Here is a 12,338-nt window from a genome sequence, read left to right as displayed (position 1 = left end):
GTGTGCCTGCAACCTGTGGCTGCACGCGCTGCAGTAGTAGCACAGTCAACGCCATTACATCTTGATAATTTCACGCGAGTATAAAATTGCGACTATTTAAACGTATCGTGTTAGGCCATCTGAATATTGTCGCTCACAGATTTGCTTTGATTTTGGTAGAGATACAGCCAGAATTGTGGTGGATATTTATTTTCATGAGATAACTCCAGTGGCGGCTCCAGCGTGGATCCATGGTGGCAGAGAACCCACTCGGGGGCAACCTGGGACCTCCGTGGGGAAGAAGTAAATCATTTCGTTAGGAACACTGCTTTGACAAGGCATTTTTACCGTCTGCCATTTCCGGGAATCTATAGGTGCCTGTTCTTAAAATTTTCTGTAAACCTATGGATGTACGGGGCTTCGGAGGTAGGTCTGTCCCCTTTGCCAGGGACCTTGGGCCTTTTGTTGGGGACTTAGGCCTTGCCCTCTTTGTGGGAGTTTTTGACGCCGCCACTGGTCAAACATGGTTAATTCTGACATTGACATCAACCTAAAAACGTATGAAAACTCAACCGCGAAGACGAATTGACTAACACACATAAAAGAAACTATAAAAAAAATGATTATAAGCATGGAGGAAAAGATTTAGAGGTCTATATTTGTTTTTCTACAAGATAACACACCACCTCGACTTGCTAAGTTTGGTATAAATTTTTACCACCCGGACGAATAATTTCTGCCAACGTTCAAACTTTACCGATATCATAAATTTGTTTTTTAAATTGAAAAAAAAGTCATAATGATTTCAAATAATAAATGTTTATCAAATGTTGTTTACAACTGTTGATTCCTGTACTTTGCTTACAAACTACTGCAATGTAATGAAGATGATGTATTGCACTAGCGAAATGTTCAACGAAGGACCATGATAACATGGTGTAACCTAAGGATCATTGCCTTAATCTATGCTAAATTAGTGTATTTACTGATAAACATAATATTATGTTGTAGCAACTACTTCACCACAATAGGTGGCGCTAAATATATTTTTTAAAGCCGGTTACAAGTATACTGTACCTGGATCAGAAATGGATAAAATTAACAGACGTCTGCCATCAAATTAATTTCAATATAAAATGTGAATTCAGCTTAATACTTCTAGATAAAGAAGTAATTATTATACAAAGTGCCTTGTGAAATGCACAGCCAGGTTTTCGACCCCGACTGCAAGATGTAAGTCCGCTTTGTACCAATCGTACCGCAGAAATGAACCACTAGGCCTACTCTTAAATTCCCATTTGAATGAATGATATCTGATGGGGGCTCAGAGAGAAAAATAACCACAAATACGTTAAAGTATTTCGTTTGTATTTGTAACTAAGCTTTTTAATTGGATCCAATGTGATGAGCAGAACTTGACTTGCCATCAGTTTCAGTTTTTCTTTCTTCTATACTTTCCAAAGAAATGGGGGGGGGGGAACGGGGGACCCCGCCCCCTCCCCCTCTAAATCCGGCCCAGAATCTGTCCATTAAGTAGGCCTATGTAAATTACCAATGCGACAGCACAGATTTGAACTCCGGAACTTATTTGAAACCCGAGAAGGTAACTGTTAGTGTACAAGCCTGAAAGATAGAAACATGTATTTGAATGAATTGTGAAATTTATCGCATGATGGTGGTGGTGGTGATGATTATGGTGTTGATGATGGTGACGATGATATTGTCGATGGTGAAGATTGTTTATTAGATTTTTCTCCATGATGATAATAATAGCAACAGCAAAATATATAATAATAAAAATAAATGACAATTAAAATAGCCTAACAATAATCATGGTGTTAAAATCATTATGATGCTGATGACGATTGTAATGATGTTGTTATGATGATTATGATAACGATGACGACAATGATGAAGCTGACGCGGAAGTGCATGGCTTAAATTATTATTCGAATTATGGGAAATAAAACATTCTTACCTACGATTGCGGTGGCTATTACTGCTAGTCCATCTGAGAAAATAATCCACGAAAGTGCATAATCCCTGAAGCTCTTATTAACAAACGCCGGTGCCAAACACAACATTGAGTAGAAATGTATTCCAAATGCGAACCCGTGCAGAATAGATCCGACGTAAAACATAGATAACCTTCGGCCAAAAGTAATGAAAAAACACGAACAGAACTCAGATACCTGTCCAATAGCATGCAATCTTACTGTACAAGGAACGTCAATTTTACCATGAAAAAATATAGCTAGTCTAATCAGAATACATGGAATAACCGGCAGGGCTATCAGCGTACTTGAGTCAAAAGCTGTAATGCCATTTTCTACAGCATAAGGAACCATAAACAAGCAATAGGCCGTGTGGTAAAAGCCATTGCATACTGCATTTAGAAATAATGCGATCAACTGAGAGTTTCCTTTGAAGGCATGCAGGCTTTTAATGGCTCCTTTTAAAAATGCATTTCCATATACAATGAAATTATGTTGCCCGAGTTCTTCTAATGTATCTTTTGGATCTGCTTTAGTTTTACCAATTTTTATATCCAGAAGTAAAGAAAATACAGGTATATGCAGGTGAACTGCAGCTAATATAACCACGGCTCCCCTCCACCCGTAGTGTTCCAGCAGTATCTATATAGATTAAAAAAAAAAAAAAAAGAAAGAATGTAGACTCGTATTGTTTACAAATGTTACGATTATTATTAGGCTATCTTGTCATTATAATTTCACCATCAGTATCATAATCTGATTCTCGATTGATTGATTGATTGAATGTCTAACTGATTGAATAATTGATTGATTTATTAGTTGGTTGGTTGGTTGATTGATTGATTGATTGATTCATTCATTCATTGATCGATCGAATGTATTGATTGATGTATAACTGATGTATCTTCTCACCTGTATCAAGGGAGCAGTTGCATTTGTCGAAATTGATGCAATAAGCAAGACGACGTTCACCTGAGAGAAATTACCAGTGTAAACCTTCTGAACTACCACAACGCTTGACGTATATAATATGCCAATACAAACACCTATAAAATTGAATTAAAATCACAATTACTAAAACAAATCGATACAATTCAATTCAGATTTATTACATGCCTGAGAGCTACATATTTGCGTAATCAAAATATGTTGTAGTAACAAAAAATTATATATAGGCCTACTATGTTAAAACTAGGGAAGTCAGTTCATAGAGTGCATACCGGTACCACCGCCTGTACCTGGATACCGAACAATGTATACGCAGGCCGTGTATTTTGTATAAGATAGTATAATACATACTCCAAGTATCGAAATGCACGCCATCGTGTCGGGATTCAGTATTTCGACATTAATTATGTCATCATCAGGCCGTGTATGTTGCGATTCCATTGTTTTCTTTTATGCTCGAGGGTACCGTAGTTAAAGAGGGGAAAATCGAATTTCCATGACCTTGTCCTTTAACATTTTAGTTCCCAAAAGTTAATCATCTCTTTTTCAGATTATTACCATTCCACTAAATTTTATGATGATCCAATCCGCTTTTGCGTAATCTTGCTACAACGGTCAGACAGACAGACAAACAAACAAACAAACAAACAGACAAACAGTCAGATAAACAGGTCTGAATAAATAGTCTCCTTGGCGGGGAAGGTAATTGATCGTGGTCTAAAGAAACGGGAGTTGAATGCTGTGATGTTTCATGATTTCGTTTTAAATGAGGGCATTCTTTTTGGTTGTGTTTTAGAAGCACGAAGACTAAGTGAACAATAGAAGATAAAACGCGAGAAATGCAAATACATGACCTATGTAAAATGTCGGTTGTTGCGTAGGGTTAGTGACTGAAGGAAATGAATGAAGAGGGCGTTTGAAGGATTGAAGAAAGTCACAGAGATATAAACGAAATAATGCTAGCTCTTGGTTAAGGTGATTTTGTGGAACTCAAAGATAACACAAGATCATTATACCCTCTGGTAGTCCTAATAGGAGGGACTACTTCGTTTATTAAGTATAACAGAATCCTAATAGGCTTATAAGGAAAAAAAAATTATGCCTATATTTGTCGTAGGAAGTCAATACGAATGATAATCTAATTCTCGGGCGTAACCCTAAAGCCATGGTTTTCATAAAAGCACTACACTGCTGCGTAACTCTTCCGCGATGCAATAGGAAGGCTGCGCCGATTCGACTGACCAGTCAGCGGTAGTTGAAAACTGTTTGCGATAGCGTGTATGGATTTTATGAAAACCAGGCTTATGAAAAGAAAAGGCAAAAAAACCCCCAAAAACATTAGTGTTACCTTGCAAGCACATCGCTAAAGCTAAGGTAAATGTGCTCCGAGCAACAGACATCATGCACAGTGTTCCAAATGACGTTAATCCTGTTATCGTCCCTAATTTCCTCATTCCAATTCTTCTTAAAAGTACAGCAGAAAGGGGACCTGTTATTCGACATAGATGTACAAAAACATTATTGTAAGTTAATCATGACGTCAACAAAAATTTACATCCAACGTTCTGGTTCTTTTCTGGATTGAAGAGTGTCCCGAGCCTGTACTATATAGGCTGGCGTAACCAAATAAAAATATGCGCCATATAATTGCTAATTTATTCAATAACATGACTATTACAATTGTTGTCACATTAAGTAATCAACGAAGTTCTTGAAGAATAAACTTACCACTCCCTGCTACTAACGCCAGTTGGATTCCTCCCCAGAATGACACGAAGCCATCGGTACATTTGAGGTCTTCTGCAACAGCCTGAGTGATAATACCTGTCATTACATATGTTAAACCATCAGCAAAACAATTTACAATCGCACAGATCATACAAAGCACTTTCGTTCGTGTAGGCCAAAAAAATGATCCTCGTACATGATTCAAGTTCATGTTTATGAAAACTAAAGAATCAAAACAGTGCAGAAGGTCCTTAGCTTTAATGTACTTGGATTGGATTTGATTACTTGCCGGACTACTTCGAAAAAAACACAAGTCCAAAGATTTATTTCCAGTGGGTTATTCAGTTGCAATGACACCAAATCCACTGAATAAAAATAGGCCCTAATCCTCTATTAAACGAATGTCCCTTTATTGAAAAGTTCTGTAGTAGGCTACAAACTTTTGTAGCCGATAACAATGTTACCAACTTGTTGCTGACCTGGGCCACCAAGATTATTCCAGGATGTCGAGATCTATGTTATATTTTAGCCACAAAAATTCAGAATAATTCAGTCAGGTCACTAAACGTTTGGCAAAGCAACAGCCTAGGTCTACATTAATGCGAGCTTCATAAACGCACGAGTTAAACATTAATAGAAACAACCAGTGATTGTGTTTGAACCTAAGTTGTTCAAGTACGGTAGTTGTTATAGTAGCAGTAAGAATACATAACGTGTTTCATTTTAGCGGAACATAAGATATTTGTTTTAGATATCTCATGACATATTGATCATAAAAAATCATGTGAAAAAACAAACAATATTATCAATGAAAAAAACCCCTAAAATATAAAACTTGTTATCCATAAGACCCGAGTATTAAAAACACCACGGATTTATTTGTACCATTCTAATTCTCTTCCCGAGGAATATGGTCCGGTTAATTATCAATTAAAATACGAGTTGTGTTTGTAACTCATGAACATTTTTTTTATTTATTCATTTTTAAAAATTTATTTATTCGGTATAAAACGTTTAAAATGCAACTTGCAATGTCTTAAGGTTACAAAAAAAATATGCCTACCATACAGACAACAGACATAAAACAAGCAAAATACAAGGCCTACAATAAAAATATAAGCGCACAGTAAATTATTGGCAGAAATAACTAATTATAAAAAAAACAGTACTGTGTTTACAACAGTACTGTGTTTACAATCAAATATGTATTATTATATTATATATTACAATGCAAATTGATTATTAATAAATATAAAAAAAATCATTATACAAAAAAAAACCACACAATTCATTAAAATGGTTAATATGAATTAAAGTTAATGTGACCTATACATCAAAATATCCATCGCAATTGAGTAGGGCAAATTCATATTCTACCACATAAATCAAACTTGCAGTTCTTTCTGCCGCCCTCTACAATATTTAATAAGTTCAAACGATCCAATTAGTAGACTCCAAGGTAAAGTGCTGGTTCATAAAGCAAATAAAATATTGAATTGAATTGAATTGGGAATCAAATTACACATGTCATCATACCATGGATTAATAGGTCCATGATCATACTCTTTATAATTATCATCATTTTTATCTTCGTCATCATTATTATTTACATTTTTATCATCATTATCCTCATAAAAAGAACATCATTTTTAGAAGGTTTATTTTTAAAAATACTTAAAATGATAAAAGTTACAAGTTTTTTTTTGTTTTTTTTGCAATTATAATATAATGTCCTTTCTAAATCTCATATAACGTTTGTTAAATCATGGAGGAAAGAAAAAACGGAGGACATCGACGCAAAAGTGTCAAGACAGTTGAAATTATCGGTTTGCCGCCCTCTATAGTCATTATCAGTGATTGGTGTGACCAGGGAGTTGTCATAGTGACAACTTCCTGGTGTGACTATATTAGTGTATTTTTAAAAAAAATTCAAAATAACAATTAAATTAAAATCCTTTGATGTGTCTGGTATGTGTTTTTTTTTCTTACCACAAAAAAATGTATAAAAAGAATGTGTGAAATTTCCGGTATGATAGACGAAAAAGAAGCAGACTTCTTCTCTACAAACATCACCATAGCATAGGCCCGGGCCTACATACTCTTCATTTGCATTAACAGCCCGTGGTTCTTCTCTTACCCCTCTTTACCATGTTCAACAATACAAGTGTATACATTTAAACAAAGTCTCCAACTATACAATGCAACAGGAAAAAACACTGATCTTCGTTGATGAGAAGATTGTTTGTATTCATATTCAATTTTAGATAAAATTCTTCTTCTTCTTCCAATACCACCACCAGGTCTCCTGTGATCGTATGGCCGAAAATATAGTTAAAAACTGTGCGTGTGCTTCCACAGCACATGGACATGGATCTAATTCTTTAGTTTTTTTTCTATTCATCCAATAATGATTTGTTTAACAATTAATTCACGTGATACTGAACTCGTGAATACACGTGAATAAAGCCCAACTTCTACATAATAGCTACAATACGAAATCGGTTTTCAATTGTTTTGATTACCTTATTTCATTGGTTGCGTTTGTAAGTATGACCATAGTATGACCACTCCACAATTTGTGAGTGCTGCCATAAAAATCAAAACAGCTGTGACAAGATTTAAGACTCAATTTAACCTGGTTAATCCTAGGCACAATCTAAGCAGCTGGGTTAACTTGACCAATACAATGTTTCCCATCCCAGTTCGTACTGGATTTTAATATTTAGGTTAAGGTAAAGTCCTGCTAAGTCTAGTCTAATTCAATCACGAAAGTTGGTGCAGTGTCACATACAGTAGAAATTTCCAAGTCCCTCGTTGTCAGATCAGAACAAAAAACAAAATCAGATTATTACAACAATTGGGCTTTCCGTAAATTGAGTTTATTTGATATCTCAATTGCATAGAATGTCATCCACAAAATGTTCTTATCTGCATAATATTTATAGATTTCTTTAAAAATGTGTTAACAATGACATGTACATGTGTAGTGCCCTTTACTGTTTAAATTTGCACTCACAAGAGCACAGTAAAAGTAAATATTTTGTAACATTTATATTTCAAGGTTTGTCCAATGCTTATGAACTGAATATAGTCTAGAATAATGTAAATTAAGGTAAATACAGTTATATAATCATTACATTTCACTATTTATGTGACAATATAATTATCTTAATGGTACATTTATCATAAATGATATCTTAAATTAACAAGCACAGAATAATAAACATTAACTGATAAATGAAACTTTAAGAAAAAAGAGAACAAAATGTCACTTTAGTTTTAATCTTGAATAAAATATTTATCATTGGAAATTGCTGTGTTGCCTGCACAACTGCCCATAAAACAAAAGAGATCAGGTCTATTACTTTTGTCTTCAGAACTTTTAAAATCTTACTGTTTTCCCATCAAAGTATACATGTTTTATTAAAAATTCTACCATCAAAAATTCTGAAATATAGAGTTTCATAAATGAATAATCCAGTAAGCTTTTTTTCCCTTTAAGGTAACACAACTTTAGTTGCATGTAAACATAATTGTAGGAGAGTTTGTTAAAGCAACTTTTCTCGAGTTGTTAAGAATAGTAGCATAAACCTTCTGGATTAAAAACATTTTGAATGTCACCAAGTCAATATACTGTAGATCTGAGGTTACAAGCGAAAGCTTATTATAAACACACAGACAGAGATGGATGTGAGCTAACAAAATATGAAGTGAGCCGCTATAAAGCCAGCAGGCACTATTACTGTATGTTATTATGCCACGCTGGTTTACGATAATCTATAATGGTCAGGAAACTTGGTAATCAGATGATAATTGATTATCTCTGCAAATGCTAAAATGAGGTAAAATATAATAATTTAATAATAACAATAACGTATATAACTTATATTTGTCAGGTATTTCGTACTATTAGTGATGATGCTTACAATATCTGGAATACTGTTGATAAATAAAAGAGGAAAACTATATGAATCAAAATAATACACAAAATAACCAATAATAACAGCAACAATAATAATGATAATAGGAGTGATGTTTTGTTCTGCCTGACGTGTTCCCGTACTGAATTCTCAGTACGTTCCCAAATACATACGAAAAAATTTGGGTTCTGTAGGATCAAACCCACGACCTCTAGATAACTAGCCTGGTGCCATACTTTTCACAAGTGTTTGGGAGCGTACTGAGTATTCGGTACAATAACATGTCAGGTAGACAAAAACATAACTCCTATTATATTTTCCTGACACAAACTCACATCGATACAGATAATGATAATAATAATAAGATGACAAATCAACCAAAATATTAATAATGATGATTGCACCAATGGTGATTAAATTTGCTCTATCTTTTCCTGAACCCCAAATCAACATTGTCTACATTTTAATTGTAAGATAATACCAATTCATTGTTCAACCTACTTCTGCATGACTCTTACACAGATGGATCTAATAAAACTCAGAATTTCAATATATCAAGTAAACCTTGTACGGTATAAACGCTAGAATTAAATCCAACGGAGATTTTATTATAAATTATAAGAATATAAAGAATACCAACTAGGAGACGGAGTGGAGACATCGCCAAATCATGGCAGTATTGTGAATCTGTATTTAAAAGTGTCAGCGCACATTTTTGTTTAAACAAAAGTAAAAGAAACTTCTACACTCAAAAAGTTTTAATTCAGGCTCTATCAAACATTCAAATAGGTTATCTGAATTGTTCAAATTTTTTTTTTTGAGGATCACAACATACTTTTGTTCTTATAAAAGATAAGTAAGCTTAATTATTCCCTACTTGAACAAGATGATATACTGAACTTTGAAAGATACTCGTAAAACTTAATGAGCATTAATCGTTCCTGTATTATCATTATTATTATCGTTCTGAAATATTTTTTTGTGATTACTGAGTTTTAGTGAATTAAATTAGAGGCGACAGTTTGTGCATAACAACACTCATTGCGTAATATAGATATTGATTGATTGATCATATATAATCCAGCCAGAATGCTCATTGACAAATTGATATATTCATATTTGTTATAGCTGTTGTTTACAATTGCTTCCATAAATAATACAATTGAAAAACAACTGTATAAATTAAAGAAATACATGAAATTCTAAATGTGTATACTAACTTTAATTGATGATGACAAACATTTCTGAATGGTAGTTTCAATTCAGATAGAACAATAAAAAATTGTTTGAAAAATAATTTAATATTAGTTTAGACTATAATAAGGATGACATGTTTGCCTAACGTGACATGTTAAACATGGTTTCCATACAATCGCTATGCACTATCGCCAACAGCTTTTGGTGATTGTTTGGTTGTATCGGGGAGCCTGCTACGCTAGCGCAATGACTGCAGTAAAAAACTGTAGCAATTTTAAAGGAACCCGGCTTTATCGCACCGAATACCTATTGTAATATCTCAAAATTTAAGTTATCTTGAGTTGGATTGCACCCATGACTTTCAGAGATATTAATCTGGTATCAAACCACTAGACCATAGACTCTACACTATGTTATGAAAATACTATACAGTAGTAGAATCTTTAAGTTTAATTTATTATGTAATTGTTTTTGGTGAAGGGGCTGGAATATTTTCTTACTATTTTCCAGCTCTGCGTACAACAAATATGTATTAGAAAATAAAGATGGTAGAGTACTGTGTACATCTTCCTTACATGTCTACTAAAATAATTAACCTTGCAACAATTTCAAACCTGTCGCAAGAAAATGGATGTGCTGGTTCTCTAACTTCAAAAACATACGAGAGTGTTTGTAAGTGACAACATAACTAATGGTCTCTTCCTACTTAGTTTGGAGATAAATGGCGAGTATGTATTTGTTGAAGTCTACAGTTTACTGTATTATAATTTAATAAATATATATTTGATATAGAATGAAATTACCTAAGCAAACATCTGAAATTATTGCTACCAAATATCAATTTCATATTTACAGGATTTACAGTTTTGGTGTTTAAAATTTGATAATACATTTTTCTAGTGTTCTCTCAATTAATTTGTACAGTTTTTTTTTTTATTACTAAATTGGAACCAGAAAACCAAAATGCAAATTTAAAATGTGGGTCCAATGTACGCACATACTGTAATTGTACATTAAATTCTATGGTCAGTAAACAAGTTTGGATACCGACTCTAGGCATTCTAGTATAATGCTGCATCACAACCAATGAGAGAATGAAAAACCGAGAATGTTTACTTTCGCAACATAACAACACATGGGATTATAATTTCAAATTGTAAAAATTAGAATACTTCTATCATTTTTAACACTAACTTTCAACATGGTCAAACTCATTTTTAAATTTCATCATCTTATAATTGATATTAGAAAGTTAATTAGAACTTTCAATTTCAAAGTCTATTTAGAATCAGTTTGGTAAAACAATATATATATTTTTACTATTTGAGGAATTAAATACAAAGATTTTAAATATTTAATCTAAAGGTGTGTCCATTTTCTTTTAATTACTTAAAATTCTAATAATAAACTCTTCAACAACAAAATCTTGTATTGTCTTATATTTTGTTATTGTCTATCTAATAGACCATTAAATTGTATTTTGTTATATTGTATACTTAGCAGATGGCTGTAGTGATATATTTGCTTAAGCCTATTGCACACGAGAGCAGTTTGCTCAGCAAAAGGCCTCTTGTCACACTTATTCAACGTGTGAACAAGATTTTAGAAAGAATTCTGCCTCGTGAGACAGTGAGCAAAGTATTGTTTTTTTTATATTTGTCTCTTGAGGCATAATGCTCACCACTTGCTCTTACTTTGAGCAAACTGCTCATGTGTAGTCGACACTACTGCTTGACTGTCCAATAATAAACACTCATTGAATCGGCCTTTCTAGGCTAGAGGTGGGGCTATCCACTATATGACAATCATCGACAATATATAAACCTTTTTTCTCATTGTATGCGGGCAAGCAAACCGTTCAGAAAACTGTCTTGAGAAAACACTTGCCCGGCAGACTACTTTTGTGTACGGTACACAGTGTTTGTCTAGAAGACTACCAGCCAGTTTTAATGTTTTTATTGACTAGCAGACAACCTGCTCCTGTTTGCGCTGCTCCATTTTGAATCGCTTTGGTTCTGTCAAATCTTGCGGAATATTCTCCTTATTGATCGACAAGGTTCTGCGTATACCCTGAGGACTATGTGGCATCTGGTGCTTGTCAAAGGGCTCCTCCAACCTTTCTAACCGCGAATCTATCGTTTGTGTAACCTCCATTTTTGTGTCCTCTGTTTCAATGTGCTCCGAAAATGACTCCTCCATTTTTGTCTCTTCGTTTAGTTCTTTCTCTTCTCCACAAGTTGAACACTGTCGTATCACTGTAGGTATTAAGGTTTGAACACTACTTTCATACATTTGCTTGTCCATGTCTGTATTTGTTGACTCCAACCTACAGTGGTGGTTGTGCGTTTTATCTTTGCATTCAAGTTCATTGGAGTTGACCTCAGACACTTGTTCGTTTGAACTCCCAATTGAGACTTGTAGCCATGGATGGTTAAGGCACTCCTTAGATGTGTATCGTTCACTAGAAAAACAAAAGGTTAAAGAAGTTCATAAATATATTTTAATCACAAATTAATCTACCAGTATAAAACAAAGTATAATATTTAATGTCAATCAATTACTGTAGTAAGTT

General features: G+C 33.9%; 2 protein-coding genes across 4 annotated transcripts in view; both read right to left on the bottom strand.

Moving 5' to 3' along the window:
• Nucleotides 1–616: 616 nt before the first annotated feature.
• LOC117101758 (monocarboxylate transporter 12-B-like) lies at nt 617–7,021 on the bottom strand. Of its 3 annotated transcripts, none has more exons than XM_033241815.1 (6): nt 6,749–7,021; nt 4,650–4,745; nt 4,270–4,410; nt 2,886–3,019; nt 1,958–2,615; nt 617–1,602 (listed from the first exon to the last, which is right to left on the bottom strand). In XM_033241815.1, the coding sequence occupies exons 1-6, from the start codon at nt 6,759–6,761 to the stop codon at nt 1,484–1,486; spliced, it is 1,161 nt and encodes a 386-aa protein (XP_033097706.1). In that variant the 5' UTR covers nt 6,762–7,021; the 3' UTR covers nt 617–1,483. The 3 variants fall into 3 exon arrangements, with proteins under 3 accessions (XP_033097706.1, XP_033097704.1, XP_033097703.1); XM_033241813.1 differs by having other exon boundaries at nt 6,787–7,021; XM_033241812.1 differs by lacking the exon at nt 6,749–7,021 and having other exon boundaries at nt 4,650–5,205.
• Nucleotides 7,022–7,506: 485 nt separating this feature from the next.
• LOC117101747 (serine/threonine-protein kinase 17A-like) overlaps nt 7,507–12,338 on the bottom strand; it is a 49,395-nt gene continuing 44,563 nt past the window's right edge. Inside the window, exon 6 of the mRNA XM_033241787.1 lies at nt 7,507–12,227. Within this exon, the coding sequence (XP_033097678.1) occupies nt 11,729–12,227 (499 nt within the window). The 3' untranslated portion in view covers nt 7,507–11,728. The remainder of the gene's footprint in view (nt 12,228–12,338) is intronic.

This window comes from Anneissia japonica, unplaced genomic scaffold (genome assembly GCF_011630105.1).
Source record: "Anneissia japonica isolate Jap-2015-1 unplaced genomic scaffold, ASM1163010v1 scaffold288206_len369265_cov204, whole genome shotgun sequence".
Lineage (NCBI taxonomy): Eukaryota > Metazoa > Echinodermata > Crinoidea > Comatulida > Comatulidae > Anneissia > Anneissia japonica.
Note: the sequence above shows the minus strand (reverse complement) of the source record. Positions and strands in the feature narration are given on the sequence as shown.

What these genes read in the sequence shown, in the direction of transcription:
- LOC117101758 (XM_033241812.1), bottom strand. Translation starts at nt 4,860, where the DNA reads ATGAACTTGAATCATGTACGAGGATCATTTTTTTGGCCTACACGAACG. An exon ending in GGCGTTAGTAGCAGGGAGTG is followed by an intron (nt 4,411 to 4,649) that starts GTAAGTTTATTC and finishes GTCGAATAACAG; the next exon opens with GTCCCCTTTCTGCTGTACTT. An exon ending in TTTAGCGATGTGCTTGCAAG is followed by an intron (nt 3,020 to 4,269) that starts GTAACACTAATG and finishes TCAATTTTATAG; the next exon opens with GTGTTTGTATTGGCATATTA.